Source organism: Lynx rufus, unplaced genomic scaffold, assembly GCF_022079265.1.
Source record: "Lynx rufus isolate CCGP_SWC_20201006 ecotype Redwood Valley unplaced genomic scaffold, mLynRuf1.p SCAF_8, whole genome shotgun sequence".
Lineage (NCBI taxonomy): Eukaryota > Metazoa > Chordata > Mammalia > Carnivora > Felidae > Lynx > Lynx rufus.
In genome coordinates, this window is record NW_025814896.1 from 24115209 (window position 1) to 24132283 (window position 17075).

Sequence of the window (17075 nt, forward strand, 5' to 3'; positions counted from 1 at the left end):
CGTTTCGCTCACATTACTTTCTTGGTCTGTAATTACATATTTCTTTATTGTCTGCCCCTTTTCTTGCCTGTATCCAACATTAGGCTGAGCTCCAAAGGGTGCAGGGACTCTGTTTTGCCATTGTGGAGCGTCATGGTTAAGAGCGAGGACTTTGGAGTCAGGCCTGGATTCAAACCCTTGCTTGAGCAAGTTACCTTTCGGTGCCTCAGTTTCCACATATGTAAAATGAAGGTGACGATTCGTAATCTGCTTCTTAAGTTGTCGTGAGGATCAATGGAGATAATTGTGTAAAGCGTTAAGTGCATTTTTGTTGCTTAGTAAAGGTTGAAGGATAATCAGTTAATGCTGTACTTGGTATCTAGCTTATAATTGGCGCCCAATATACGATTAGTATTTTTTGAATGAATGGAGGACACTGCTTTGAGGTGAGGCAGGATGAGAAAAGACCTAGACTCATGGCGCTGACCACCCCACCCCCTCATTCCCAAAACTTAGGTTGCAAAGGCAATTGTAAAACATTACTTAATTTAAAGACAGCTTTTGCATATAGAAACGTTTTGAAGGATACACAAACTAATAAAGTGGTTGGTGGGATTGGGTGGCAGTTGGGTAGATGGGGGAGAGAAAAGGAGTTAGATTTTCACGGTGTACTGCATATAGTATATTTGAGCCATTTCAGTAATACTCAGATGATTAAAAGGACAGAATAAAGATTAAAAAAAAAACAGGTGGTCTCTGTTCTAGCAGGTTACAGATGAAGAAACAGTTCTGGGTGAGCAGTATTTTCCTGAACATCAGATAAGCATAGTTGAGCAACTTTTTCCCCTTTGCATTCTTCTTTATCTGCCTTAACATCCTGGAAATACTTGCTCTCTTGTTCTTTAAACCAAAACGCCTCACTTAGCTGGGTTGTGGGGGCAGGCAGAAAAGGAACAGCTCACTGAGTGCATACTTTGGAGCAGACATTGAGCAAGGTATGCATACAATGTCTTCATTTAATTTTCAGTCTTTTGAATTAGATGTTGGGACTCCTCTCTTATCACAGATGAGGAAACTGAGGCTCAGAAAATTTAGGTAATCTCCTGAACACTCATTTTGCTAATCCTTTACATTCTGAGGGCAGTCAGGAGCCACAGAAGTCATTCAGCATAATAAATGAGGCAATTTAGGACACTTAATTTGTTTCCAGTGCTGGAGGACCTGGAATGGGAGGAGATTGGAGAAGCTCACCAGATAGTAGGGTGTTAGAATATTCTTGAGCCTGGTTTAGGCTAGTTATTGTAATGAGTAGTTAGTTGTATGCAGGTGTGGGAGCTATTTCGGGGGTTGAGATGGAGCTACCTTCCTAAAACTATAATGAGGGGAATTTCATCTTTCAAATGTATCCTTTCTTGGTAACTTTCCTTGATCTCTTCCTTGCCCCCACACACCACCTTTCCCCACATTACAGGTAATTTCCTCACAGGCATTTCCATAGCACAGTAAGCATGTCCAATGTGGCATGTGGTAAACTGGGAAAAAGACCAGATTTAAAAAAATTTTTTTTAGTTGTGGTAAACACATAAAGTTTCCCATCTTAACCATTTTTAAGTGTACAGTTAAGTAGTGTTAAATATATTCACATTGTTGTGAATCAGATCAAGAGGATTTTTCCATCTTGCCAGTCTGAAACTCTGTACCTATTAAACAACAACATACCTCCTACTCCCTCGCCCCCAGCCCCTGGAAACCATCATTCTACTTTGTTTCTATGAATTTGACTACCTTTCATACTTCACAGAAGTAGAGTCAAACACTATTTGTCTTTTTGTGACTGGCTTATTCCAGTTAGCTTAATGTCCTCAAAGTTCATCCATGTTGCAGCATATAACAGGATTTCCTTGGAAAAGACCAGATTTTAAAGGAAGGTGGACCTCAATTGACCCATGTTCCATCACTTACTAGCTGAGTGATCCAGGTGACATTACTTAACCTTCCTGAACCTTAGTTTCCTTATTTCTAAAATGTCACTAATATCTGTCTCATAGGACTCTTAGGATTAAGTGAAATAATATGTCTAAAAAGTTTGGCCAGTGTGAGGCAGATAGATGTTCAGTTACTAGTTGTTGTCAGCTTGTAGCTATTAGACTGGGCTTCTCAAGGGAATTTGTCTTATTTTTCTTTGAAACAGAGCCTAAAACAGTGTCAGGCCCTTGAAAATTGTTTGAATTAAAATACTGTTTGGGGATGCCTGGGTGGCTCAGTCGGTTAAGTGTCTGACTTTGGGTTAGTGAGTTGAAGCCCTGCGTCAAGCTCTGTGCTGACAGCTCAGAGCCTGGAGCCAGCTTCAGATTCTGCGTCCCCCTCTCTCTTTGCTCCTCCCCCACTCGTATTCCCTCTCTCTCTCTCTCTCTCTCTTTCTCTCTTTCTCTTTCTCTCTTTCTCTCTTTCCCTCTTTCCCTCTCTCTCTCTCTCTCTCTCTCTCTCTCTCTCTTTCTCTCTCTCTCAAAAATAAATAAACTTAAAAAAAAAAAGAAATATTGTTTGTAAGGGCTCAGTCTTCCTCCTCCTGAGTCCTGTCTCTACTTCTAAACAGTCTCATGGCTTTAAAGAGTTCTGGAGTCAGGTATCCTAGGTTTGAACCACAGCTCTGGTACATACTTACTGTGTGTGTTTGGGCAAGTTACTTAATCTCTTTATGCCTCAGTTTCTTCATTTGTAAAAGAGGGGTAATCATGAGACCTAGCCTGTAAGGTTTTGTGGTAAGGACCAAATGAATTTATACATTTAAAGCACTTAAAATGGTATTTTAAAACATAGTAAGCATGCTATAAAGGTTAGTAAGTATTGTTTAACAAATAGTCTATACTCTGATGGATCCTAAATATATATTTCCATCAAGATCTCTCCATTTAGCTTCAGATGAGTATATCCAAATATCATCTCAATACTTCCACTTAAATGTCTCATGGGCATCTCAAACTCAGTATGTTAAATGAAATTCCTGATTCCTCTTTCACCAAACCTGATCGTCCCCAGGTCTTCCCTATTTCCCTAAATGGGACTTAAGAGAAGTCTGGGAGAAGACTCTGAACCACATGTTTTATTTAGAATGGGCCTGTCCTATGTGGATTATAGTGTGCCTTATTTTCTCTTCTCCTGTTGAATTTGCCCTCTATCTAGGTAATAAAGTAGTGCTGGTACGATGCTGTAGCGTTTACAGAGCCAGTATACACTTATCAGCACATGTGATCCTTATAGCAAATCAGATCTTACAATTCCCTTGCTTAAAACCCTCCAGTGGCATCTCACTGCAGTTAGAATCAAATCCAGATTCCTTACCTTGGGCGCACAAGACCTGCATGATCAGTAGGAGTTGAGGGAAAGGGATAGACTAGGCAAATCTTAGACTCAGGGCAGAGTAACTTTTACAGGTCATGACCCACCACCCCTAGAACTAGTCCTTCAGTTTGGCAGTCTGGTGATCAGTTAGGTTATGGCATCCTCATTCTGTTTCCCAAATGCCAGTCATTGCTTCCTTCATGATTACTTGCATATCTAAATTCTACCTGAGTATTCATATTTTTTCTTGAGATTGACCCCCCCCTTTTTAAAAATTTCAATAAATTTGTTTTATCCCCATTCTAAGCATTAGTATTTGTGAAACCTAGGGGTTTAAGTCAACTACAGTCTTCCCTTGCCTGTCAAGGGTAATTTGATATCCTGGATAGATACATTCTCATAAACTAAAAATATAAATACTATTCATTTTAACAGGAAGTTTTTGTATTCACAAACCATAAAATTCACTCCTAATTATGTTGAAACAAAACATCCCACTACAGTGGACACAAGTATTCATTGGTTAACATTTGTTATCAGAATAACCTAAGAAGGTATTTAATCTTCATGAATTCGTTTTTAAGACTATTTACTTGCACTTAATATGATGTTGTAAGGCATTAGATAACTTACACTTAGGACTAAACAGATAAGATGCACATTTATGTTTATGGAATTTAGCCTTTAATTATTTAAAAAGAAAAGCAGTAAAGACAAAATCAATGAAAGTTAAGTGCCTGGAAATGTCATATCCACTGAACAGGTTGACAGCTTAGGCAACATGATGTAAGAGATTATCGCTGCTATAAACTGTCAAACCACAAGTACTCCAAGGGGAGAAACCCATACAACACCTGCCAGTAATTCAGCTTTGAAGATGCCTGGGTTGGTGGCTCGTTCATCACAGTACTCAGCTGTTCACAAGGAAAACAAAATCCAAATGATTATTTTTAAATGGAAGTAAATGCCTTGTAAGACAACATAAAGGTGGTAAAATAAATCCCTTGTGAAGTTGGATATTTGGAGGACTGTTGGGAAGCTCTCTGGGTATTGTTAGCCTTGTAACTAAAAACAGCAATGCTCTGCCCCATTTTTTACCCCCAAATTGCACCCTTCCCAGGCAACCACTGCCCACACTATGTATGTTTTGCAGGGGAAGGGTCCTCCAGGAAAGAGGACAGCCAGTATTTCTAAGTAATACGCTATTTTGTAACTTTTCGATTTTAGACATTGTCTGTTTTCTTCCCCTGTAAACTAGGATTTAATTCACAACACCACATATGTCTTTTTAGTCTCCTAATGTAGTTCTATCACGTTTTGGGCCATTGATGTTAAGAATTTACCTGATGATGGGGCGCCTGGGTGGCCCAGTCGGTTAAGCGTCCAACTTTGCCTCAGGTAGTGGGCTCTGTGCTGACAGCTTGGAGCCTGCTTTGGATTCTGTCTCCCCCTCTCGCTGCCTCTCCCCCTTTCTCAAAAATAAGTAAACATTAAAAAAAAAAAAAGAGGGGCTCCTGGGTGGCTCAGTCAGTTAAGCATCTGACTTCGGCTCAGGTCATGATCTCCTGGTCCGTGAGTTCGAGTCCTGCGTTGGGCTCTGTGCTGACATCTCAGAGTCTGGAGCCTGCTTCAGATTCTGTCTCCCTCTCTCTCTGACCCTCCCCTGTTCATGCTCTGTCTCTCTCTGTCTCAAAAATAAATAAACATTAAAAAATAAATTAAAAAAAATTTTATGTGATGATGATCACGATGTAATTATTTACAATAGAGCCATAGATTATACAACAGTATTTTGTATATTTTTTGTTTCCCTTAAAGTTAAAAGCCACCATTTTCCTCCACTAAAAAATTGTTATTACTCTTTATTTTACAGTGAGTGGGGGAGAGGGGCAGAGAGAGAGTGAGAGAGAATCTTAAGCAGGCTCAGCCCTTAGTGTGTAGTGATCTCATGACCTGAGCTGAAATCAAAAGCCAGCTGCTCAGCCAACTGAACCAACCCAGGCACCCCTCTCCCCATTTTTTGAATTGAGTTATAAATGTAGTCGAATTCACCCTTATTATTTTTTTAATTTTTTTTAATGTTTATTTATTTTTGAGAGAGAGAGACAGTGTGAGCAGGGGAGGGGCAGAGAGAGAAGGAGACACAGAATCTGAAGCAGGCTCCAGGCTCTGAGCTGTCAGCACAGAGCCCGACGCGGGGCTCAAACTCACAAGCTGTGAGATCATGACCTGAGCTGAAGCCGACTGAGCCACCCAGGTGGCCCAGAATTCACCCTTTTTAGTATTTATAGGAATTCCTTGTTTTGTTCTTTATTTTGTTGCACTTTACAGCCTCTGCGTTTTTTACAAAATTGAAGGTTTGTGGCCACCTTGCATTGAACAGGTTTGTTGGTGCCCTTCTCCAACAGCATTTGCTCACTTGGTGTCTCTGTCACATTTTGGTCATACTCACAATATTTCCAACTTTTTAGTTACTATTATAGTGATCTGTGATCAGTGATTAAGATTTCCTGGAAGATGAAATGATGGTTAGCATTTTTACGCAATATTTAACAAAGGCATATACCTGTTTTTGGACATAATGCTATCTCATACTTAACTATACAGTATAACGTAAATGTAACTTTTATATGCACTGGAAAACTGAAGAATTCATTTGACTCACTTTATTGCAGTGGTCTGGAACCAAACCCACAGTGTTTCCGAGGTGTGCCTGTAGTTCTACGAATCTTGACAAACACAGTTGTGTGACCACCACTACAGTTAGGATATAGAAAATTCTCTTGTACTCGTCAGCCCTTTCCCCACCCCTGTCCTCTAGCAACTGCTCATCTGTTTACTGCCCTATTCCTGTGCCCTTTTACAGACTGTCATTGCAATGCAACTGTACCATATGTAGCCTTTGAGTCTGGCTTCTTTCACTAGAATAATCTCATTCTTTTAAAATTTGCTTTTCGTGTGCTTACAATTTAGTCCTGAATTCTAAAACTTTGTTGTTAAAGACGAAATCCTTCTTGGAACTCCATCTTCCTCCAGTTTGGACTAGTTCCTTGCTAGGACAGCTATACATCTGAATTTTTGGTTTTTAACTTCACCAAATTCAAAGCATTTTCTTTTTCTCATGATTTAGATCCTCTGTTTCATGAATCCTGTCTTGGGCGAGTGCATTCTCTAGTAGTCTCCTGAGAAAGAGTACATGGGAGATAGCTTTTTTTTTAAGCTTACATGTTTGAAAATGTCTTTTATTCTTGTATATTAAATTAAGCTGGGTATAAAATTCTAAGTTGGAAGTTATTTTCCCTTAAGTTTTTAATGGTGTTATTCCATTGTCTTTAAGCATTTGGTGTAACCATTGAGAGGTTCTGTTCTGATTCCCATGTCTTTGTATATGACCTATTTTCCCACCCCTCACACCCTGAAAGCTTTTAGGATCATCTCTTTCTCTCTCTCTCTCTCTCTCTCTCTCTCTCTCTCTCTCTCTGGCATTCTGAAATTTAATCATGGCAAAAGTCTTTCTTTTTATTCATTGTGTAGATATTTTGTGTATATATACATTAAATACGTAACAACTAAAAAATAAATATTAACAACTATAAAAAAGTCATGTCTGTCACCTGACATTAATTTCTTCTGCAAAATGATTGCACTCAATGTTCTCTTAGGGTCCGTCCTCCTGTTTTAATTATTTTATTTGAAACAATTTTTTTAGGGTACTCCTATTTTTAAAAGCCATCTTCTCTCCTATGATTATGTTGGGCTTTGAATGCTTTAGAGAGCTTCATGGAATAGCAGAGAGTTGAGTTGGTTCTGAAGAATGAATAGAATTTGAACAGAGTAGCAGAGATCTTTCTGGCACTAAGAACACCCCTGAGAAAATCCTCCTAATTGGCCATTAGAAGACAGGAAAGAGACAATGAAATGTTTGTATGGGACATAATGGGAGGTAAGTTTAGATATGTTGGGAATGGGGTGGGGATGGTAATATTTATTGAGCATCTACAGATTCCATTGTGGAGAGACTTACTTGTTTGTTTATTAAATATCTGACCTACAAAAACCTATAGTAAGTAATACCAAAGTATTACCACAATACCCATGTACTTACTACCAAACTTAAGAAAGTAGGGGCACCTGGGTGGCTCAGTTGGTTGAGTGTCCAACTCTATTTTGGCTCAGGTCATGATCCCAGGGTCATGGGATCGAGCCCCACATTGGGCTCCATGCTGAGTGTGGATACTGCTTAAGATTCTCTCTCTCTCCCCTCTGCTCCTCTCTCCCACTTGTGCTTGCTCTCCTTCTCTAAAAAAAAAAAAAAAAAAAAAAAAAAAAAGTACCAGTATAGTTAATACCTCTTTCATCTCATCCCCTCCCCTCCAGAGGTAATGTGTGTTTTGAATAGATAACATATGCACATACAGTTGCAGAGAAAAGTAAATCTCCCTTGTAAGTAGCCCACTACCACCTCTGCTAGCACCCTTCAGTTCTACTCCCAGAGGCAACTATGGTTATTGATTCTTGTGTATCTATGTAGAGATACATTAAACTTAGAAAAGCAAATATGTCTATATATCTTTTTTTTTCCTGCACAGGTGGTATCATACTGTACATATTGTGCATTTAACTTTTTTCACTTGAAAATGCGTCTTAGAAATCCTTCCGTAATCAATGCATACAGATTTATTTTAAGCATTTCAAAAACTTCTTGTGTTGAAATATAATGTGCAAATAAAAATGAACAAGAAATGCGTGCACAGCCCAATGAATAGTAATAAAGCTGTCATCTACATAGCAACCAACCAGATCACTTCTGTACCTCTAGTCTACAGCTCTAGTTTTCCTCTTTTCCAAATGAAATTACTAGCCTGACTTCTGTTTTTCTTTTTAATGTTTATTTTTATTTTGAGAGAGAGAGCACGAGGGGGTGAGGGACAGAGAGAGAGGGAGACACAGAATCCTAAGCAGGCTCCAGGCTCTAAGCTGTTAGCACAGAGCCCGACGTGGGGCTCAAACCCACAAACGGTGAAATCATGACCTCAGCCGAAGTTGGACGCTTAACCGACTGAGCCATCCAGGCGCCCCACAGCCTGACTTCTAACATTGTATTTAGGGGTACTAGTTTTTATGCTTTATATAAATAGAATAAAGCAGTATATACTGAGTCTGCTTTCTTTCAATCTTTGTTAGACTGATTCGTGATAATGGTGAAGCTGTAGTTCATTAATTTTTATTGCTGCATAGTATTGTAACAAACCACGATTCATTCTACTTCTGTTGAGTATATGAGATCTTTCCAGTTTGGGACTATTATGAGTACTGCTTATATGGATATTCTTGTACATGTCTCCTGATGCATGTGTGTGTGATTTCTTTTGGATATATACTTAGAAGTAGAATCGCTGGGTTATGGGATATGCCTAGGTTGAGTATCAGTAGCTATTACCACTTTCCCAAGTGACGGTAGTAGTTTACTTTCTCACCAGCAATGTATGAAAGTTCCTGTTGTTTCATGTTCTCGCTAATCCATTAAAAAAAACCCAAGATTGATTTTTAAAAATATAATTTATTGTCAAATTGGCTAACATACAGTGTGTAAAGAATGCTCTTGGTTTTTGGGGTAGATTCCCGTGGTTCATTGCTTACATACAGTACCCAGTGCTCATCCCAACAAGTGCCCTCCTCAATGTCCATCACCCATTTTCCCCTGCCCCCTACCCCCCTATCAACCCTCAGTTTGTTCTCTGTATTTAAGAGTCTCTTATACTTTGCCTCCCTTCTTCTCTGTTTGTAACTGTTTTTCCCCTACCTTTCCCCCATGGTCTACTGTTAAGTTTCTCAAGATCCACATATGAGTGAAAACATATGATACCTGTCTTTCTCTGATTTATTTCATTCAGCATAATACCTTCCACTTCCATCCACATTGCTGCAAATGGCATGATTTCATTCAAGATTGATTTTTATATTGTTTTTGTACTTATATGGACTTTATATTTTAATACTTTAGATCCTTTCGGATTGTATATGTGTACAGTTGTTTGCAAATATCATCTGCGAATGAAGGTTTTATACTTTCCAGTTTTCTATCTTTTCTTTTTCTTGCCTGACTGTGCTGCCTGAGTTGAAGGGGCACATTCCTGATCTAAGAGGGAAAGCCTGAAGTTTATTTTGTGAAAGAGAGTGCACGTGAGGGGAAGGGGCAGAGAGAGGGGGAGGGAGAGAGAATCCCAAGCAGGCTCAGTGCTGTCATCTCAGAACCTGACATGGAGGCTTGAACTCATGAACCATGAGATCATGACCTGAGCCAAAGTCAAGCATTGGACACAACCGACTGAGCCACCCAGGTGTCCCTGCTGAAGGTTTTCTGTAGATACTATTGTTTGTTTGCTTCTTTTCTCAGTTTATAATGTTGAATTTTACAAAATGCTTTTTCTGCACCAATTGAGGTGTTCATAGAATTGTTCTTTATGTTATCCGTGTCATGAGTTATCTGTTTTTTCCTTTGTTGTGCTTTAGATGTCATATCCAAGAAACCATTGCCTAAGCTAAGGGTATGAAACTTATGCCTGTGTTTTCCTCTAAATGTTTTACATTTTAGCTCTTACATTTAGATCTTTGATCCATTTTGAGTTAATTTCTGTATATGGTATGTGGAAAGAAGTCCATCTTCATTCTTTTGCTTATGGATACCAGTTGTCCCAGCAACATTTATTGAAAAGACTTAATCTTTTTCCTCATTGAGTTATGTGGACACTGTTGTAAAAAAATCAGTTGACTGTAAATGTAAGGATTTAATTTGGAATCTCAGTACTATTCCATTGATCTAGGTGTCTATCTTTATGCCAAAATCTTTTTTTTTTTTTAAATTTTTTTTTTTTTTCAACGTTTATTTATTTTTGGGACAGAGAGAGACAGAGCATGAACGGGGGAGGGGCAGAGAGAGAGGGAGACACAGAATTGGAAACAGGCTCCAGGCTCTGAGCCATCAGCCCAGAGCCCGACGCGGGGCTCGAACTCACGGACCGCGAGATTGTGACCTGGCTGAAGTCGGACGCTTAACCGACTGCGCCACCCAGGCGCCCCCTTTATGCCAAAATCTTGATTGTACTATAGGCTTGTAATAAACTTGGAAGTCAGAAAGTGTGATTCTTCCAACTTTACTGTCTTGTTTCAAGATTATTTTGGCCATTGTAGGTCCCTTGCATTTCCATATGAATTTTAGTATCAGATTGTCAATTTCTTCAATGAAGCCACCTGGGATTGTGATAGAAACTGCATTGAATCAATATAGGGAGTATTGCTGTTTTAGCAATCATAAGTCTTCCAATCTATGAACATGGATGGCTTTCCATTTATTTAGGCTTCCTTTAATTTCTTTCAGTGATGTTTTGTAGTTTCATTGCACAAATCTTGTATTCCTTTTACTTAATTTATTTCTAAATTTTATTATTTTTGGTTTTATTATGGGACTGTTTTCTTAATTTCATTTTTGGATTGTTCATTGTAAGTGTATAGAAATTTAGCTAATTTTTGTATATCGATTTTTATCCTGCAATCTTGTTGAACTCATTCATTACCTTTAATAGTTTTTTATGTGGGTTCCTTAATGTATTCTATGTATAAGATCATAGGATTGCAAATATAATAGTTTTAATTTTTCATCTGGATGCCTTTATTTCTTTTTCTTGCCTACTTACTGTGGCTCGAGTCACTACTACAGTGTTAAATAGAAGTGGTGAGGATCAACATCCTTGTCTTTTTCCTGATCTTAGTGGAAAAGCATTCAGGCTTTCACTGTTAATTATGATGATAGCTGTGGGTTTTTGGTAAATACCCTTTATCAGATTGATTATATTGATTAATTTTCATATGTTGAACCAACCTTGCATACCTGGAATACACCTCACTTGGTCATGGTATATAATCCTTTTTACATGTTGCTGGATTTGGTTTGCTAGTATTTTGCTGGGGATTTTTGTCTATATCTGTCAGAGATCTTGATCTGTAGTTTTCTTGTGACACCTTTGTCTGGTTTTGGTATTAGGGTAGTAGAATGAGTTTGGAAGTCTTCTATCTTCTATTTTATGGAAGAATCTTAAGTATTTTTAGTTTGTCTTTAAATGTTTGGTAGAACTTACCAGTGAAGCATCTGGACTTGGGCTTTTCTTTGTGGGTAGTTTTCTTTCCTTTTTTCTTATTAAATCACTTTTGACTCTTCTTGAGTCAGTTTCAGTTGTTTGTATTTTGCTAGGAATTTGTCCATTTCATCTAGGTTATGTATTTGTTGACATATAATTGTTCCTAGTACTTCTTTATAAATCTTTTTATTTCCATAAGGTTGGTAGTAATGTCTCCTCTTTCATTCCCTAATTTAGTTATTTGAGTCATTGTTAAGTTGGTCATTGTAACTAAAGTTTTAATTTTGTTGTTCTTTTCAAAGAACCAACTTTTGATTTTGGTGATTTTTTAAAAAATTATTTTTCTCTGTATCATTTATTTTTGCAATAGTATTTATTTCCTTGTGCTTGTTTTGGGTTTGGTTTATTCTTTTTTCTAGTTTCTCATAGTGGAAGTTTAAGTTTAGATAATTTATCTGAGATCTCTTTTTTAATATAAATGTTTACACCTATAAATTTGTAAGCAGTGCCTTGCTGAGTCCCATAAAAATATATTTGTTTTCTTTTTTTTCCTTTCAAGGAAAGGAAAGAATTCTTTTCCATTGTTTTTGGACTTGCCTTGATTTGAACTAGCTTGAATGATATGAAATTGCTGATATTCAATCTTTTTTTTTTTTTTTTTAACCCACAGAAATGGTAATGCCTTTGGTTCACCCTAACGCAAATCACTCTCACAAACGTGTCATTACCTCTCTGTTACTTCTGTATTATCTTATTTTTACAATCTAAGAAAACAAGCTCAGGAAGGATACTGGGATTTGTCCAAGATCATAGGACTGATATGTGTCAGGATAGACTAAGGCATTATTGAAAGCCTGCATATCCTGTAATAACGGTTATAAGGAGCTTTTGATCTGATTGAGGGATAAGTATATATGAAAATAAATTCACATCCGGCCCCTGATTAATGATATGTCCTTAGAGTGTTAGTGGAACTGTGCCATAATTGGTTAATGAACTTGTCATTAGTCTAGAAGGTTATTGCTCATTCCTTCAAACATTTACTGAGTCTCTGTGCCTGGCATTCTTTGAGAGAGAGAAGGTGGACACGATAAACACAGCCTGGTGCCTACTCTGAAGGAGCTTGTGGTCTACAGGAGGAGGGGACAAATGAATCAGTAATTACGGTACAGAGGATAAATGTTAGATAAGGCCCCAGAGGCCAGGCACTTACTCGCTTACAAAGGAGAGAGAGAGAGGAAGCCCAGCAAAGAAAATTCCTGGGTATTTGGCTTGCTCTTTGGAGAAGGAGAAGGAGCTTCCCAGGTAGAAAAAACCAGGCAAGGACATTTTGGGCAGGGAAAAGCACGTGCAGAGAGACCTAGAGAACATGTACATTTGGAGCCGAGAGTACCCTTTGGGAAAGAGATGAAACTAGAGAGGAGAGTACTTGAGAGAATATAAAGGCTGTTGTGTCACAAGGGAAGGAGTTGCACTTTTAGCTTGTAGACTGTTGGGGAGCTTTTGAAGGTTTCTAGAAAGAGTGCTTTGAATTAATTTGGCCTGGGTGGGTTTTAGGAGGCAGCTGCTTTCGTTTGCCATGTATCCTAGTAGTTCTTTCCTCAGCAGTAAAATGTTCCTTTTTCTTTTCTTCTTTTGACTCACAGTTCACTGAGACATTTTTGACGGAGAGGGACAAACAGTCCAAATGGAGTGGAATTCCTCAGCTGCTCCTGAAGCTGTACGCAAGCAGCCACCTCCACAGTGACTTCATTGAGTGCCAAAACATCCTCAAGGTAACTCTTAGGGCCCTTGGAAAGGCTGTATTCACCTCCAGGTGACACAGATGTCTGGTTTTGTTGATGTTGTTGTTTTCCTCCTTCAGTCTACTTTTTAAAATAGCCTGTTTTTATTGTGTAAACTGTAGAAAATTTGGGAAGTTCAGAAAAAGTACAAGGAAGAAAATAAAAATCACCTATAATCCCATCATCCAGAGATAATCACCATTAAGTTCCCTGTATATATCTTTCTGGGCTTTCTTCACGCTTATCTTGTGACAGGGTTTGCTTAATTTGGGAGGCTAACCCTATGCCCTGGGATTGGGATGACATTCTTTTTGAGCAGGATTTTAAAGATCCCATATTGCTAAAAGGTTCAAGAAAGTGGTTTTGTGGTTGTTGGACGTTATGACCAACATAAGAAGCTGAAGGAACTGGGCTTGATGGTTGGGAGGCGGATGCTAAGGCACTTGTTCTCAAACTTGAGTGTGTATCAGAATCACCTGCAAGACTTGAAAAAACAGAGTGCTGGGCCCCACGCCTGGAGTTTCTGAGTCAGTAGGTCTGGGGTTACCATTAACCAACCTTTAAGTTGGGGAGTGGGTCCAAATTTGAATTTAGATGACCAGCTCTAGCTGCAGTTAAGGCTCATGTAAGTTACAGTTGATCATAATGACACTTGATACAATGTTATTCAGAGGTAAAGTTATTATATCACATAAGTCATTCTAAAATACAGTAGGCACCAAATAAACTTAGTCTTTACCATTCAGAAGGCATGTTTTGTCTGTGCAGCTTTCTGTAAATTGAAAATCATTTCCAAATAAAGTTTAATTAAAGAAAGTGTTTTGTATTTTTGATCTTCTTATAGTCTGAATGGGATAAAAAGAATTACAGTCTTACACTTATTTGAAAACACTTGGGGCGCCTGGGTGGCTCAGTCGGTTGAGCGGCCGACCGGCTCAGGTCATGATCTCGCGGTCCGTGAGTTCGAGCCCCGCGTCGGGCTCTGTGCTGACAGCTCAGAGCCTGGAGCCTGTTTCAGATTCTGTGTCTCCCTCTCTCTGACCCTCCCCTGTTCATGCTCTGTCTCTCCCTGTCTCAAAAATAAATAAAAAATGTTAAAAAAATTTTTAATTAAAAAAAAATTAAAAAAAAAAGAAAACACTTCACAAGGAATTTTACATTATTGCACTTGATTCCTGCAAAATCTCTGAGAGATGAGGTAGAAGAGAGAAAATATTTGTGAGTGCTTGCTGTGTGATCATTACTTTATTCATCCAGCAGATACTTATTTGAAACTGGTGTACCAGGCATATTTAATTCTTATGGTAATTACATGAGATGGGTGGTATATTTATTTGTTTTAGTCCAGAATACTTTGATTGCAGGGCACAGTAACCTACTCAGTAGCAAAAAAGATCCTCTGTTGTCTCATGTAACTGGAAAGCACAAGTGTGAATTCAAGGGCTAAACAAGGTTAAGTCGTCCATTTCTTATCTTGCCATCTGTGTGTGGCTTCATGTTCCTCCATGTAATCACAGCTCTAGGGTGACATTTCTACAGCTTAGGCCAGCCACTTAGGTGAGGAGGATGAGAGACTATTGGCTAGGCCTGATCACCTGCTCCTGGGGCTGGCACAGCCCCAACAGAACCATGTGAAAAGTAGGGAGGGGCGTTTTCCCCAAGGAAATGGGGCTTTTACTTGAAGAAGAGAAAAAGAGTTAGTGGGCAGGCAAACCCAGATGTCTTTATCATTCCCTCTTCAGTAGAGAGAACAGCCTCAGCGGTAGCACACCCAAAGGCTGTGGCCGTTACATGATGAGTCCAAATTTGTCTTCCTCCTAAGTCGGCTTCCACTGTACCATGTTGCCAGGAGGAATTACATGCTAGTTTTATAGTTGAGAAAAATGAGACCCAGAGAAAGTGGTTCAGTCTTTAGTAAGTAGTTCAGTCGCTAATTATGTGAGCCTGGGCAACTTCTTAATTTTGCTTTTCACCTATAAAATGGGTAAAACTGTACTCAGTTCATTGACTTATTTTAAGGATTAGGTAGGCTAAAGTGCAAAAGCCCAGTGCCCAGTATGTAACAGGTTGTCTGTTAGAGTTCTGCCTTTTCTTGATGTGTGATACCTGGACCAGCAGTATCAGCAGCATTTGGGAGCTTGTTAATAAGGGCACATTCTCAGGCCCCACCCTGGACCTACTGAATCAGAAACTCTGCAGGTGGGATTCAGCAGTATGGGTTTTAACAAGCCCTTCAAGTGATTCTGATGTTCACCACTGTGTGAGAACCGCTGCTCTAGCCCATCGTGTTCCATTTTCCCTCAAGGTCCATGAAGAGAGAGCGTAATGAGTAAGATCCTTGATTCTTGCCACACTTTATCTCCTAGTTCATCCCACATGGTTCTTTTCTCCTCTGTAAGCGCAGACTCTGGAGCCAGATGTCCTAGGTTTAAATCCTGGCTCTTCACCTACCAGTTGTGTGATGTTGACAACTTCGTACTTCAGTTTGCATATCTTTAAAATTGGGATGATATATTACTATTATCTCTTAGGTTTGTGAAGATTAAAAGAGGTCTTCCATGAAGTACTTAGAACCATACCTGGTACATATTAAGCATGAAATAAATTAGCGGTTGCTAGTGTTAAAACTTTTATCATTATATTAGCTTTTCTGTAAGATTATTATTTTTTTCTGTTATGGTTGGGGGCTATCTTTGGGCTCATGGGAGTTCAAGTTGTGACTCAAGCTGATGTTTTGGTGTCTGGTTCCTGTTGAATACTAAAACTGAAAGTCACTCTGTATGCTTTTTTTAAACTAGGAAATTTCTCCTCTTCTCTCCATGGAGGCTATGGCATTTGTTACTGAAGAGAGGAAACTTACCCAAGAAACCACTTATCCAAATACTTATATTTTTGACTTGTTTGGAGGCGTTGATGTAAGTAGTTGTTTGTGATTACTACTGTTTAATGGCTTGAGTATTTAACTCTTGAAATGGAAGAAAGAAAGGAGTTCAGAATTCATAGCAAACACTTCAGAATTTTAATCTTTAGAAGTTCATGGGCTCTTGGGGTGCCTGGGTGGTTTAGTCAGTTAAGCATCCAACTCTTGGTTTCAGCTCAGGTCGTCATCTCATGATTCGTGAGTTTGAGCCCTGCATCAGGCTCCATGCCGACAATGCAGAGCCTGCTTGGGATTCTCTCTCCCTCTCTGCCCCTCCCTGCTCATTCTCTCTGTCTCTCTCTCAAATAACTTGAAAAAGAAAAAAAAGTTCAGGGGCTCTTACCTATGTTGAAATACCATAGCTTTAAGTTAGAATAATTTGAGTTAATTATATATCCACCTTTTTCTTTTTTTTTTTCTTTTTTTTTTTTTACGTTTATTTATTTTTGAGACAGAGAGAGACAGAGCATGAACGGGGGAGGGGCAGAGAGAGAGGGAGACACAGAATCGGAAGCAGGCTCCAGGCTCTGAGCCATCAGCCCAGAGCCCGACGCGGGGCTCGAACTCATGGACCGCGAGATCGTGACCTGAGCTGAAGTCGGATGCTCAACCGACTGAGCCACCCAGGCGCCCCCACCTTTTTCTTTTTTTAAGGCAGAAAGTGAAAGGTGTGTCTCCTACTTCCTCTTGTCCCCTCTTCAGAGGCAACTGTGATTTCTAGTTTCTTGTGTCCCTCCAGAGATGTTCTGTGGTTGTGTGTGTGTGTGTGTGTGTGAGACAGAGAGAGAGAATAACTCCCACTGTCCCCATCTTAGGTTTATTTTCTTCCCACGTAGAGGTTGCATACCCCATATTTAGGTACACTGTTCTTTACCTTGCTTTTTTCCACGTAATTCTCTAGCTTGGGGATAGGTT

At 39.2% G+C, this 17075-nt stretch overlaps 1 protein-coding gene across 3 annotated transcripts in view; it reads left to right on the plus strand.

Moving 5' to 3' along the window:
• TRPC4AP (transient receptor potential cation channel subfamily C member 4 associated protein) overlaps positions 1–17075 on the plus strand; it is a 69713-nt gene that overhangs the window by 693 nt on the left and 51945 nt on the right. For 2 of the 3 annotated variants that reach the window (XM_047069797.1, XM_047069798.1), the window contains exons 2-3: positions 13103–13231; positions 16039–16155. In XM_047069797.1, coding sequence (XP_046925753.1) covers positions 13103–13231; positions 16039–16155 — 246 coding nt within the window. Of the gene's footprint in view, positions 1–13102; positions 13232–16038; positions 16156–17075 lie in introns of those variants that run through there. The other variant, XM_047069799.1, reaches the window with a different exon arrangement.